The sequence below is a fragment of the Lissotriton helveticus genome, chromosome 5_1 (genome assembly GCF_964261635.1).
Source record: "Lissotriton helveticus chromosome 5_1, aLisHel1.1, whole genome shotgun sequence".
NCBI lineage: Eukaryota > Metazoa > Chordata > Amphibia > Caudata > Salamandridae > Lissotriton > Lissotriton helveticus.
In genome coordinates this window covers 403,527,551-403,543,472 of record NC_136065.1, presented here as the reverse complement: position 1 = coordinate 403,543,472, position 15,922 = coordinate 403,527,551, and the positions used below count along the sequence as shown (strand labels likewise).

The 15,922-nt window shown below is 49.9% G+C and overlaps 1 protein-coding gene across 1 annotated transcript in view; it reads left to right on the top strand.

The window, feature by feature from the left end:
• RNF207 (ring finger protein 207) overlaps positions 1–15,922 on the top strand; it is a 664,007-nt gene that overhangs the window by 532,374 nt on the left and 115,711 nt on the right. Inside the window, exon 13 of the mRNA XM_078642621.1 lies at positions 6,453–6,645. Within this exon, the coding sequence (XP_078498747.1) occupies positions 6,453–6,645 (193 nt within the window). The remainder of the gene's footprint in view (positions 1–6,452; positions 6,646–15,922) is intronic.

The window sequence follows — 15,922 nt, the reverse complement described above, 5'->3', positions numbered from 1 at the left end:
ACATGGGACCGTGCCTGGGGCTTGAACTCTGTCCGGCAGGTCCCGGGGTGCTGGAGCCCCCGTCCTGCAAGCCAGCCGAGGTTCCGGGCGCTGGGGACCATCGGGGCCTGCAGAGGCTCTCCCTGGCCTGGGGGTAGGGTTTGGAAGCTAAGCCCCAAGCCCGCCATGAGCCGGATGCCGTTTAGGCCCCGGTCGAGCGGGCGAGTGGATTTGTGGAGCCCTGGCCCCAGCCAAGCAGGTTCAGAGCCTCCCCGTGCCGGACTGACGCACCTGAGGGCCCACCGGAGGTCATGCCCGGGCCCCGGCAGCGCATGGGCAGCATATCCCCAGACCTGGTGACCTGGCAGACTGGGACCTGCTGGCACCCTGGCCCTGCCGAGCCCCAGTTCTCTCCCAGGGCTCCACAAATGCGACGACCAGATGGCCGAACTTCCCTGGAAGTCCCGATGAGGTGCCATTTGCCTCCCAGATCCCAGCGAGGGCTCCAGGAGGTCGGGTACTTTCACGCTTTGGGTCCCCTCTGTCATCTCGCGTGCAGAGTTTACAAGAAAGGAGGGTATTTTCCCTCCGGATTACTAGGGACAGGGTACGCCCGGACGCCCCTCCAAGGCTGGTGGTTCTCTGCCATGGGGACCAGATAGGCTATGCCTGGGTAACACCTCCCTAGGCCACCCGTGGCTTCCTTCCGCCAGGCCGACGGCATGTCAAATTGCCCAGGACGGGCTCCATGGCTCTTGGGCAGTCGTCCCCTGGGCGCCCGGGGCTCCATCCACCCCGGCGGCATGGAAAAGTGCCCAGGACGGGCTCCATGCGTCCCGGGCATTCGTCCCCCGGGCGTGTCCGGGGCTCCATCCAGGCTGACGGTATGGCAGAGTGCCCGGGTCGGGCTCCATGGTTTTCACGGTGGTCCTCCCCTGGGTGTCTGGGGGCTCCAGGCCGAAGGCATGGAAAAGTACCCAGGACGGGCTCCATGCGTCCCGGGCATTCGTCCCCCGGGCGTCCGGGGCTCAATCCAGGCTGACGGTATAGCAGAGTGCCCGGGTCGGGCTCCATGGTTTTCACGGTGGTCCTCCCCTGGGTGTCTGGGGGCTCCAGGCCGAAGGCATGGAAAAGTGCCCAGGACGGGCTCCATGCGTCCCGGGCATTCGTCCCGGGACGGGGACGGGGACAGGGACAGGGTCGGGAGAGTCCAGGCGGCTTCACTTCCGTGTCCAGCCATCTGATCGCCCAGATTCCCTCGGCCATCTGGTCGCCCGGATCCCCTCGGGCATCTGGTCGCCCGCAACGCTTTCCTATGGGGCGACCAGATGGCCGAACTTCCCTGGAAGTCTTGATGAGGTGCCATTTGCCGCCCGGATCCCAGCGAGGGCTCCATGAGGTCGGGTACATTCGCGCCTTGGGTCCCCTCTGTCACCTCGCGTGCACAGATTACAAGAAAAGGGGGTAATTTTGCTCCGGATTACTAGGGAGAAGGGTACGCCTGGACACCCCTCCGAGGTTGGTGGTTCTCTGCCATGGGGACCAGATGGGCTATGCCTGGGCAAAACCTCCCTAGGCCACCCGGGGCTTCCTTCCTCCAGGCCAACTGCATGTCAAATTGCCCAGGACGGGCTCCATGGCTCCTGGGCAGTCGTCCCCCGGGCGTCCGGGGCTCCATCCAGGCTGACGGCATGGAAAAGTGCCCAGGACAGGCTCCATGCGTCCCGGGCATTCATCCCCCGGGCGTCCGGGGCTCCATCCAGGCTGACGGCATGGCAGAGTGCCCGGGTCGGGATCCATGGTTTCCAGGGATGTCCTCCCCTGGATGTCTGGGGGCTCCAGGCCGAATGCATGGAAAAGTGCCCAGGACGGGCTCCATGCGTCCCGGGCATTCGTCCCCTGGGCGTCCGGGGCTCCATCTAGGCTGACGGTATGGCAGAGTGCCCGGGTCGGGCTCCATGGTTTTCACGGTGGTCCTCCCCTGGGTGTCTGGGGGCTCCAGGCCGAAGGCACGGAAAAGTGCCCAGGACGGGCTCCATGCGTCCCGGTCACTCGTACCCCGGGCGTCCGGGGCTCCATCCAGGCTGACGGCATGGCAGCGTGCCCGGGTCGGGCTCCATGGGTCCCGGGCAGCCCTCCCCCGGGCGTCCGGGGCTCCCACCTCCAGGCAGACGGCATGTCAAAGTGCCCAGGACGGGCTCCATGAGTCTGGGACAGCCCTCCCCCGGGCGTCTGGGACACCCATCTCCATGAGGCCAACGGCATAGGCAAAGTACCCAGGACGGGCTCCATGGGTCCCGGGCAGACCTCCCCCCGGGCGTCCGGGGGTCCCACCTCCAGGCCGACGGAATGTCAAAGTACCCAGGACGGGCTCCATGGGTCCCGGGCAGCTTCCCCCGGGCGTCCGGGGCACCCACCTCCAGGCCGACGGCATGTCAAAGTACCCAGGACGGGCTCCACGGGTCCCGGGCATTCCTCCCCCAGGTCGTCCGGGCCCTAGAGCTCCGGTGGTCCAACCTGCGCCTGAGGCCCAGCCTGGGTCCAAGAGCCCTGCTTTGCGTGGGCAGGCAGTCAGGAACCCTACCGCGAAGGCTTGGGGTGGATGGGGAGCTGGGAGTCCTTTCGATCCGGGCCATCTGGTCGCCCGCGATGCTTTCCAATGGGGCGACCAGATGGCCGGGCTTCCCTGGAAGTCCCGATGAGGTGCCATTCGCCTCCCGGATCCCAGCTAGGGCTCCATGAGCTCGGGTTCTTTTACGCCTTGGGTCCCCTCTGTCACCTCGCGTGCACGGATTGCAAGAAAGGGGGGTAATTTCCCTCCGGATTACTAGGGGCAGGGTACGCCCGGACACCTCTCCAGGGCTGGTGGTTCTCTGCCCGGGGACCAGATGAGATATGCCTGGGCAACACCTCCCCCGGGCGTCTGGGGGCTCCATTCTCCGGGCCAACGGCATGGCTCAATGCCCAGGACGGGCTCCACGTGTCCCGGACAGACCGCCCCTGGGCGTCCGGGGCACCCATCTCCAGGAGGCCAACGGGATGGCAAAGTACCCGGGAAGGGCTCCACGGGTCCCGGGCAGCCTTCCCCCGGGCATCCGGGGCTCCCACCTCCAGGCCGACGGCATGTCACACTGCCCAGGACGGGCTCCATGGGCCCCGGACAGACCTCCCCCGGGCGTCCGGGGCACCCATCTCCAGGAGGCCAACAGCGTTGCAAAGTACCCGGAAAGGACTCCACGGGTACCGGGCAGTCCTCCCCCGGGCGTCCGGGGCACCCATCTCCATGAGGCCAACGGCATTGGCAAAGTACCCGGGAGGGGCTCCACGGGTCCCGGGCAGGCCTCCCCCGGGCGTCCGGGGCACCCATCTCCAGGAGGCCAACAGCGTTGCAAAGTACCCGGAAAGGACTCCACGGGTACCGGGCAGTCCTCCCCCGGGCGTCCGGGGCACCCATCTCCATGAGGCCAACGGCATTGGCAAAGTACCCGGGGAGGGCTCCACGGGTCCCGGGCAGCCTTCCCCCGGGCGTCCGGGGCTCCCACCTCCAGGCCGACGGCATGTCACACTGCCCAGGACGGGCTCCATGGGCCCCGGACAGACCTCCCCCCGGGCGTCCGGGGCACCCATCTCCAGGAGGCCAACGGGATGGCAAAGTACCCGGGAAGGGCTCCACGGGTCCCGGGCAGCCTTCCCCCGGGCGTCCGGGGCTCCCACCTCCAGGCCGACGGCATGTCACACTGCCCAGGACGGGCTCCATGGGCCCCGGACAGACCTCCCCCGGGCGTCCGGGGCACCCATCTCCAGGAGGCCAACGGGATGGCAGAGTAACCGGGAAGGGCTCCATGGGTCCCGGGCAGCCCTCCCCCGGGCGTCCGGGGCTCCCACCTCCAGGACGACGGCATGTCAAAGTGCCCAGGGCGGGCTCCACGGGCCCCGGGCAGCCCTCCCCCCGGGCGTTCGGGGCACACATCTCCAGGAGGCCAACGGCATTGGCAAAGTACCCGGGAAGGGCTCCACGGGTCCCGACCAGGCTTCCCACGGGCGTCCCGGGCACCCTCCTCCAGGCCGACGGCATGTCAAAGTGTCCAGGACGGGCTCCACGGGTACCGGGCAGTCCTCCCCCGGGCGTCCGGGGCTCCCATCTCCAGGCCAACGGCATGGCTCAATGCCCAGGACGGGCTCCATGGGTCCCGCGCAGGCCTCCCCCGGACGCGTCCGGGGCAACCATCTCCATGAGGCCAACGGCATTGGCAAAGTACCCGGGAAGGGCTCCACGGGTCCCGGGCAGGCCTCCCCCGGGCGTCCGGGGCTCCCATCTCCAGGCCAACGGCATGGCTCAATGCCCAGGACGGGCTCCATGGGTCCCGCGCAGGCCTCCCCCGGACGCGTCCGGGGCAACCATCTCCATGAGGCCAACGGCATTGGCAAAGTACCCGGGAAGGGCTCCACGGGTCCCGGGCAGGCCTCCCCCGGGCGTCCAGGGCACCCACCTCCAGGCCGACGGCATGTAAAAGTGCCCAGGACCAGTTCCACGGGTCCCGGGCAGTCCTCCCCCGGGCGTCCGGGGCTCCCTTCCCCGGGCCAAAGCATTCCAGAGTGCCCAGGACGGGCTCCACGGGTCCCGGGCGTCCAGGGCTCCCTTCCCCGGGCCAACGGCTTGTCAGAGTGCCCAGGACGGGCTCCACGGGCCCCGGGCGTCCGGGGCACCCTTCCCCGGGCCAGCGGCATGTCAGAGTGCCCAGGACGAGTTCCACAGGACCCGGACGTCCGGGGCTCCCTTCCCCAGGCCAACGGCATACAGGAGTGCCCAGGACGGGCTCCACAGGTCCCGGTCGTCTGGGGCTCCCTTCCCCGGGCCAACAGCTTGTCAGAGTGCCCAGGACGGGCTCCACGGGTCCCGGGCAGTCCTCCCCCGGGCCAACAGCAGGTCAGAGTGCCCAGGACGGGCTCCACGGGTCCCGGGCAGCTCCATGCCCAAACCCATTTGAAAACCCGCCGCAGCGAAGGGGTTAATCTCTTTCATGTGATGGAACAAGTATTATATAGTGGAAACAAACATACTTAGTGGAAACATATACATTGTTCCATAAATGCAGGGAGACCACAATAACAAAAATCAATTGCTTACATTATGCCAACTAATGTAAATAACATTGTTATTACATGATGCCATTTGTAAACAAAGAACTATTGTGGAGATGTCGCTTCTCTATGTTGATGCATGTCTGCTGCGCTGCTTTCAGTGCTCCGTCCCCCGGAGGGGTGAGGGCGTATTACATCCTCCGTTAGTGACACTGCGAGGAAGGACAGGTCTCACCGGGCAGCAAATGTGCATGGCTACGCTGATGTGCCATTAACATTGACAATGTACCAACAATGCCTATAGATAGAAATATGGACAATGCCTATAGCTTTTGGATTCCCAAGACCTATTTGGTTTTGCCAATGCTTGTTTGCCTTGTTTCCTCTTGTAATTCCCTTTCTGTTACAGAACAGAACCTCCTGAGTATTTCGCTGGGAGAGGAGGCATGCTCTGGTGCTGGGTTGGTGTTGTGTTGTGTCTGGGCTTTTTGAAGTCAGGACTCAGAGGGGCATATTATCAAGGAACGGCGTTATAATTATCGCCGCTTTAGCGGCAGAAAACTGCTGCTAAAGCGGCGATAATGGGCTTGATATTATTCCCTTGTGAATTCCCATAGAAGCCCATGATCTGGTGTGAACATGGGCTTCTATGGGAATTCTCTACGGCATATTATCAAGCCCATTATCAGTTTTCTGCCGCTAAAGCGGCGATAATTATAATGCCGTTCCTTGATAATATGCCCTAAAGTTTGTAATTAGTTGTCTTAGTGTAATTTGGAACGTGTAATTTGGTTTTTAAGGTTTGCATTCTTTGCAAAGTTCGAAGCTGGTGAAGTTTTAAAAAAAGAAGTTGAAGGGGTACCCTATGTGACAGTTGTAATGTTCACATAGCCTTTCCAGTGCCATTGTCACTCTGCATCCTCCTACTTTATCGTCCCAGAGCTCTGAGTCCTTAAGATCCATTACCTACTGTTTGAACTCCTAGGGTGGGACTTCTGATAGAGTGGGATGGGTTGTAAGTGGGTGCTGAGCGACAGCTATTGTGACTCCCTACTCCCATTCAGGGCTAGCTAGCCCTGAATGACAGCTGGAAAATGTCCTGCTCACCAGCCATATTCCTGTTGTGCATCTTAGACGGAACATGGAGTAAATATATTCTATTAGAGTAATTACAGAGGAATAAATATGTTTTGCTCTCACGAGTTCTCATTTACAGATGTTCTCTTTAACAAATGAAATTTGGCTACATTAGGCATGAATCAATTACGTGGATACTGTGGAATTTTAGAATAAAAAAGCCACTCCTAGCTTTGACATGGTGCAAAATTAAATTTCATGAAGAAAAATGGATTCAAACTTAAAATTGGTTTCTGTTTTTTGTTTCTTCTAAGGCTTTCATGTGGTCAATCCTCCAAGACCCTAATAGTGCCTGGCACCCATCCTTCCTGTGACAAAATGTCAATAGCAAGCTCCATTGTGCGGAAACCTACCATGCATCGTTATATAAGCACCAAGGTCTTGCTGGCTGAAGGAGGGGAAACTCCATTCACGGAGCACTGCCGCAACTATGAAGACATGTATAAGGTAAGATTCTCTGCAATGGAACTGCAATATACTCTAATCCCATGTTTATTTTTCTTAGATTATATAGCCTTAGAACCCACTGCTGAAGGCTATACAAGTTTTCAAAGGCCCTCAACTCGAGTGACTGGACATATAACAAAGAAAGCGTTTTAACAGCCGGTATAGCCTGAGGCAGAAGAGCTATCAGACTATTAGAACATTCCACCCACTGAGGGTAGAATGTTGTAAATTGAAAAAAGGGAGAGCCTGGATATGACAAGATCTTTCACTGCGAGGGCTCAGATGGGCAGATGGGTGGGAGGACCGGATTTCGCTCTATGCGGATGACATCCTCCTATACCTCGCTTCTTCCTCCAAATCCCTCAGGGTTGTCCTGGATATTTTCACCAGTTTTGGGAGGAACTCGGGTTACAGCATCAACTGGGGGAAGTTACTATTTTACGTTCTACATGGGGCCCCCCTTCAATACCGCGTGAATGCCTGATCAAGATGGCCACAGAGGGGTTCAAGTACCTCAGGATCTTTAACTCAATGAATGGGGTGACTCGTTATGAGAGGAATCTCCTACCACCTCTGCAAAGGTTCAAAAGAGACGACATAGTTTGGAAGGGGCTCCCGCTGTCCCTGTTGGGCCGGGCAGCTCTATTTCAGATGAGGGCACTACTGCGTTTTTTATTTGCCCTACAAAACTACCCAGATTTAGTCCCACAAAAGTACTTTGCGGATATTGAGGCCACTCAAAGAGACCTGTTGTGGGCCGGAACGCCACGCGTATCGCTCCAAACACTCACGCTGGGGTGGTATGATGGGGGTATAGCACTTCCGGACATCCGAAAATATTACTGGGCAGCACACCTCTCGGCCATAAACCAGGGCACATACAGTGGTGGAGACGATCCCGGATATGGGATGGACAGGTGGCTTCTCCCGAGGGGTAACTTTAAGGCTGCGCTCTACTGTAAACCTAACAGGTACCCCCTCACAGGACCTACAAGGCACTCGGTCCAACTCTGGCACATTGTGAGCCGCAAACTGGGATGGGCTGACAAACTCACATTGGCTACCCCGCTCTGGGTCTCCGAAAGGCTGGGTACGTTGGGTCGTACAAAAGGGTTTAGGAACTGGGACCTGATAGGGATCTCCCTTATAAAAGACCTATGGGGGCCCAATGGGATGGTGACATTTGCCTCTCTACAGCAAACACACGAATTAGCGAAAACTGAGTACTTCCGATACATACAGATTAGGCACTCACTCCAGTCTAACATTCCACCCGGAACAACGCTTCCGGAGTCCTCTCCCCTGGAGAACAGACTGCTTCACGGCCATTTGCCGGAGGGGGTTATCTCCCTCACATACAAAAAACTCATACACCACACCCCTGACCTCTTGTTGGCACTTAGGAGAAAATGGGAGGCTGACGGTCTTGAGATTGATGACAAGGAATGGAGAGAAGCACTTGCCTCCCCCAAAGAAGTAGCGATATCAGTGAAATTGAGGCTGATACAACTAAAAATATTGCACAGAGTTTATATTTTGGGTACACGTCTAGTGTTGATGGGGAGGAGTGCAGATGGGCTCTGTAGGAGGCAGTGTGGGGAGGTGGGGACGTTTCTTCACATAATATGGGAATGCCCCATAATACAAGCCTACTGGAAACGGGTGCATGGCTGTGTGAGTGCGGTCTGGGGGGTTAACTTACTACCTGAAGGTAAAAGGTGCCTCTTGAACATCTGGGAGCCCACAGATTTGTCCTTAAAAGGAAAGATATAGGCAACGCTTGGACAGGTGATAGCCAAACGCAACATAGCACTCATGTGGGGAGCGGGAACACCTCCGGGGCTCAGTGAATGGAAAAAAGACATGGATTGGTGTATGCTGCAAGAGAAGACAGTCTATGTGGCCCGGGGGTGTCCCTGGAAATGGGTGGTAATTTGGTCAAAATTGAATGAATACCGTGGAAACCTGTGTGAACCTCCCATGCTCCCTTCCCTTGACGAGCCACTAACGCCCTAATGACTTGTATACTACTTCCAGCTTGTGGATTACACAATCTAGAGAGATGTGTTTTGTATAGGAGTATGCGAATGTAACACTGTAATGACTATGTATGTATATGTGTAATGACCAATGTGTTTCTTTTTGCAAATAAAAAGATTTATAAAAAAAAGAAAAAAGGGAGAAACAGAAAGACAAACATTGGAATGTTGTAGCAGAAGGCCTATAACAGCCATTATAAGCCTGGAGCTACTCCATTGCCTTCAATGGAGCTCTTCACATTTCAATGTTCTAATAACATATGGTATTGCTAGTCTTGGTAGCAATTGAATTTTCATGGCTCCTGATATATTTTAATGACTGATAACGCTACCTTCCAGCAGAAATAAAATGTAACCTGGTAACTTAACACTTTATAATTTCTCTTTCTCTCTGACTTCGTGAGAAATGTGCTTAAAAATAGATACTTGGGACCAGATTTACAAATGAAATCGTAAATCTGCACCCATAAAAGGTCTATGACATGCAGGTACAGATTTACAACTTTTGCTATTTGAGTACATCCAGAAATCTGCGACAGTTGAAACTTCCCATGCAGACTCCTGGGGGTGCTGATGTGAAATGGTATTTGTTTTATTTTTTTTCTCTCCTGTAGGAAAAAAAATCTTTCTGACGTTTTAGAAACTCGCCTATCCCCCCTTTCCCCTACATCCAAATGAGGTTTGGAGTACTCCCAGTCCCTTTCCCATCATGGAAACCAATTTACTCCAGGCAGTTTGACTGGTGCAGATCTCCCACTATTTCCATGCTCTTTGTTGGCGTTAGCAAACTGCCAAGGCTACCCACATTTTTTAAGGCTTACTACCCACCCTTTGCACAAGACTTATTCTCACGCAACTACATTGTTGTGGGGTAGAAAGACACAAAAGTAAATGGATTTCAGTAGTGCATTATAAATGTCTAATTAAACAACGTGTCACCTGCTTCGATGTGTAAGAGTGTAAGAGAGTGAATGTGTAAGATCAAAGTTTAACATTGTCAAAACTGTGAAACATACATGGACTAAAACAGCACTAAGTCCACACACAGCACTAGCAAAAACAGCACTAGGTTCTATAGTACAAATGTACTCCTCAACACTCACCTTCATAAAAAAATTCAACATCCAACAACAAACACACAATGCCAAATATAGGCAACACACTACATCAACATAGGCACCTCTAGGAACATTTTAACCACAAGCAATCATTAGCAAAGCTAAAAGCTCTGCCCATTTTGTAAGTGAAAGTGCCTCTATATGCTGATGCGGATAAAAGAGTGGGTGAATGTTAAAATGAGTCAACATTCAGATAAATAAGTGTTTGGAAGGATGAATGAGTTACTGAGGCTGTTCATGGATGGATCAATGTTTGAGTACATTAGTACATAAAACTGTGAATGATGAATGAATGGTTTAATGCATTAATGGAAGACTGCTTGAGTGTGTGCAAGGATGGATTCAGTCAGTTTACAGCATGAGGTTTTAGAAAGCAATTCAGATATTTTATGATGTTATACGAATGCCTTGAACCACTAATATTGTGTCAGTGCAATCATTACACCTGACTGCGGGTCACTGTGCAGAGAATATCCTCAATGTATGACACCTTATCACTGTTTTGCCAAGTCAAGCATTATACCTGGATTGGAAACAATTGTGCACTGAGTGCCTAAAATACATCAAAAATGACCTTCACCATACATGTTTGATTTGCTCCATTACTCAGTAATTCTTAGTGCATTTTTGGTTTTGCACCATCACTTTTTAATCCTAACTGCGAGATTGATTTGTCCCATTACTCAGAAATCCTTAGGTCATATTCCCATTTGCACCATCACTCAATAATCCAGGTCGGACTTGTACTGAGATATTTTGATTGACGATCCACATTTGAACAATCGCTCAGTCATCCTAGTATATAGTCCACTTCAGTTTTCTTACAACACTCGGGGCCTAATTCACAAAGGTAGATTTACACTTTTGTGTAAGTTTGTATTGCTTCGCCCTCCCATACAATAGAAAATACCGCGCTCCCACACAGAGGCACAAACTCAGCGAAGCAATAAACACCACCAGGAAAGGGATCCCAATATCATAAAATGAAGCACATCAAAAGACTAAGATTCAGATTAAGGCATGAGGTTTTATTTGCATTCCACCTGTACGGATCATATCGTGCAATAAGTCACTAATTAATAATAGACTAACAACACTGGCCTCTGAATGTGATCACACCACACATAGGTTAACAACGTTTATCAATGTATTTTATTCATTATCACCTAATCCATTTTTTTAAATGTATATGAAAATAAAATAAACAAGAAGCCCATCCCACACCACACTAACTCAAAAAATCAAACATCAGAATTCATAACAACTCATACTCACACGTCCAAAAATATCAGGCATCCCATAGTACAATATTCATAAAAAGATACAGGTGAACGAGTCCCCCAAAAACTGGGTTACACAGAAGATATTATTCACCTTGCACAAAGTATCAGTGTAACCAAATGAAAAATATGGAATAAGGTCATAAAAGTCAACTAGATAGTCAAATGATAGGTGAAATTCATATCCATGAAGTCATAAATATTTCTCAGAGGGGGAGATTCAATCATAAAGATCCACATCACTAACCCATCGCCAAATCGCGTTTAGGTGTTAGGACCCCAGTTTGGGTCTTCCTCAGGGTGCATGAACCAAACAAAATGGTGGTGGGACGGGCAGTGGACAAAATTGATACACTCAATGTTCATATTGCAATTACATAAAGTTAACATGATAAAAAAAATCAAAAAAAATATTGTCTGCAATAGTGTCAGTCACAGGGAGCGAGTGGAATTCCACTCGCTCCCTGTGACTGACACTATCGCAGACAATAGAGCACCTTGATCCCTTGTTGAAACTCTGCATGACCTCAACTAACTCATTGGTTGCGGCCAGATTATGTCCTATAAAATCTCCACACGTCGGTGAACGTTGATGCTAACCGCTATGGATATCTGTGTGAGATTTTTCTAAACACAAGGCGCTAGATTGCGGACGTGTGCCATCAATCTTTATGACCTTCGCCTGCCCTGAACTGAAGCTACAGGATAAGCACAGACTTCTTCTGCTCCTTTTGGAAGTTTTATACTCGAGACGAATCCAATTGCATGCCATTCGGCTTGAGATTACTTTGGTCTTTTATACAGTTCACAATTGACAACTGTCCTGAAGATGGTCTCGCAAAGTCATATGTAGGAGACCGAAACGTCGACCTCCACCTTATCCATCTTTTGTCTCATTCAGACTAATATTGATTTTGGATAGGTGTCCTTAGTTCTTGTTGTGTCAACTGTTAATGTACTCTATGTTTGACCTGCAGTTCTAAGTGCTTCTAAATTAATTTTATCTGTATATCAAATTTTTGACCCTTCAACTTTCTGATAAATTTCTTTTTTCGATACACCTTGGTGTTTGTTATTTATGTCTTGTGTATTTTATATTTTGTTTATGACTATATATCATTTATTCGATTGGTACTGAATTAATTTCACGAAAGGATCATTTATTCATCCTACTTAGTGAATCCAAATCCCTAATTGTTATTCAAACAAATTCCCTTGACGGCACTTTTACCTTTTACATTAATTACCCAAGCCCTCAAGGGTATATTGGGTAGCTCACTGTTCTCTGATCCTGCACTATACAACATTTGTTTATTATTAGACTTATTGGGGTGCGGTATGTTTTGTCGTTTTGTATCCACCCAGGCCCTGCAACCATCGTGCTTCTACTGATATTTCTGTGTCACCTATTGCGTGCCTGTTCTGATTCCCAGGTACCTCAGCCTAACATGTCTAATGCTATAATTCTTTTCTTTTTTCTGGTCCTATTATTGCTGTTTGGTCTGCGTTTTCTAATTCTTCTTCTTCTCATTTTTTAACCTTAATTGGTCTGAGATTGCTTGTGACTCTTTTGTCTGTGATCACGTTTTGTCATTCCTTATTAGAAATGTTGGAGATTACATGTGCCTTGAACATACACTCTATGTAGATGTGGTACAATATGGCTGGACAACATTTTAATTTCTCATCTTTTATTTTTATTCTCCTTTTATTCTTTTGTGTGTCATTCTGTATTTCTTCTCTTCAGTGTGCATAAGTTATCATTTTAATGTATTTGTATTTGGAACTTTCAACTTGTGCCTTTGTGACCACACTTTGTGATTATTGAATATAAATTTGCATATTTTGTGCTTATGTTTTGATTATTTTATCAAGTAAACTTTATGCAATAGCAATATGGACATTGAGGGTATCAATTGTGTTCATTGCGTAGTCCAGGCACGTCCCACCACCATTTTGTTTGGTTCATTCGCCCTGAGGAAGGTGAGACCCAAACTGGGGTCTAACACTGAAACGCCCGTTGATGCTGGATTAGTGACGTGGATCTTTATGACTGCGAAATATTTATGACTTCATGGATATGAATTTCACCTATCATTTGACTATCTAGCTGACTTTTATGTCCTTATTCCATATTTTTCATTTAGTTACACTGATACTTTGTGCAAGGTCGATAATATCTTCTGTGTAACCCAGTGTTTGGGGGACTTGTTCACCTGTATCTATTTATGAATATTGTACTATGGGATACCTGATATTTTTGGATGTGTGAGTATGTGTGGTTATGAATTATGATGTTTGATTTTTTGAGTGAATGGTGATTGTGGTGTGGCATGTGCTTCTTGTGTATTTTATTTTCATATACTTTTAAAAAACAAAATTTGATGAAATGATGATAAATAAAACAATTATAAACCTTGTTAACCTATGTGTGGTGTGATCACATTCAGAGGCTGGTTAGTCTATTAATAATTGGTCCTTATTGCACGATATGATCCGTACAGGTGGAGACTTTGTTCTTTGAATGCATTATTGATTTCCCCTGTTGTTCTCTACCTATATTCTTTTTAGGGGCCCCCTCTGTATGAGCGGATGGGTTTTATTTGGGAAACACTCTAACAAAAAGGCTTTCCCTGATGTCAAATGAACAACATTCAAATGTCTATGGATATATATATATATAAGCCCAGAACAGGTACACCAGCCCTTACCTGAATTCACGGCATATCGGCTTCCTAACGGGGATTGTGATGAACAGCCGATTAATGGAGCCATCGACAGCAAGTTAGAAACACTGCATGCTGGGGGATGTGGTCCAATTTAGGAAACATGATGACTCCGTGCCACAATTTCAGGGAATCCCACACTACTTTAGTGATGGAGAACACTTAAAGACACTAAGAAAGGACTGAGTGTAACAGTGGCAATTCAAACATCGAGGGCGTCTGATGAAGGAAACCCTCCGAAACGCGTCATGCCCTGATGTTTAAAATAAAGAATGACGGTGTTATGAGCCCCGCTGTGCCTCCTGAATCTGATTCTTACGATGAGGATTGACGGTGGAAAAATTTGGCGTAAGCGACTTGCTGTGTGGCTTGCTGCAACACGCTGGGATGGCACTCCCGGAAGCATCATGGGAGTCGTGAACTTGTATGGAGACTCCCTGATCACCTCGCACTACGGAGGCAACAGAGTCACGCTGACAGATGGACAGTGCATACTCTTCATGGAGGAAAGTCGCTACTTTACCGGCTTCCCCGTCTCTGTGGCTAAAGGAACTGTGAGGTTGGGAATGCGGGACAAGTACACCGGTGAGAAAAGCCTAGAACAGGTACACCAGCCCTTACCTGAATTCACGGCATATCGGCTTCCTAACGGGGATTGTGTTGAACAGCCGATTAATGGAGCCATCGACAGCAAGTTAGAAACACCGCATGCTGGGGGATGTGGTCCAATTTAGAAAACATGATGACTCCGTGCCACAATTTCAGGGAATCCCACACTACTTTAGTGATGGAGAACACTTAAAGACACTAAGAAAGGACTGAGTGTGACAGTGGCAATTCAAACATCGAGGGCGTCTGATGAAGGAAACCCTCCGAAACGCGTCATGCCCTGATGCTTAAAATAAAGAATGACGGTGTTATGAGCCCCGCTGTGCCTCCTGAATCTGATTCTTACGATGAGGATCGACGGTGGAAAAAAAATATATATATATTACCTACTGGCGGTCGCCAGTAGGTATATATAGTTAGGATTTTTTCTCTATGGGATTTTTGAAAATTCTATGTCTAATAACTTTGGCGTTTGTGGACGGAATTGGCTGAAATTTTCAGGAAAATGGAACATTTTGTTTCTGAGCAGCCCCTGAAAATTGGGGGGGGGTTCGTCCAGGGGGGGTCGAGAAAAAAGGGGGGTCCCAAAACGTGTTTTTAACATTGAGTTTTCCATAGGGCGGTTGGCCTCACTTTTAGCCCGAACGGCTGAATGGATTTGCACGAAACTTGGCAAAATTGTAGGGACTGTTAGCCCGATGTGCCTTTTGTAGGTCTCAATATATGTGCTCCAGTGGATTTTGAGTAATTTAGGTTCAAAAAAAGATATATATCTGGGCGGAGCCTAACCACACATCTGATCTGATTGGCTGTCAGCACTTCATCCAAGAAGTGTTGGCAGCCATCTTGGGACCAATATACATGATAGCACCTCATTAAAAAGCATTGTAGTTAATAGAGGGTTTTAGGACTTTAGTTACATTATAAATCATTTGTTGATGGTACCATACTCGTTTTAGGAATTGTGGTGGGTTCTAAGGTGATTTTACCATGTGAAAAAACCTTCTGCTGTGATATCATGAATATTGTTTGAAAGAAAACTAATATCTCATGATTTTCCCACAGTGGTTTGGAAGGGGATCTATAAGCTAAACTGAAAGCATATTTTCTGTAAATTCACATTATCTTTCTCAGTCATGTGAAAATGAAGTCTGACATTCTCAGTAAAACATGTACATCCAACAAGGACAGAGACTGTCAGTTGATTCCTTTGTGTTCTACTGCAGCCTCCTAGAGTGTTCTAAAGAACAACTAGAGCGCTAACAGTCCTACTTATTACAAAGGTATGGCACACCTGAAGCCATCTTGATTGGAATAAAGTGGTAACTCTTAAAACATTTAATTTAAAAAGAAACAACATGAGGGGGTATATTTTGCCATAGAAAGTATGATTAGTGCTGCAGAATGAAAAATTAGGGCACATTTTGAGTGACTTCTCAAATCCTTTTCTATTTCATTAAAACATTCTGACATGCAGTCTCCCAAAATGGCCACCAGAGACAAAA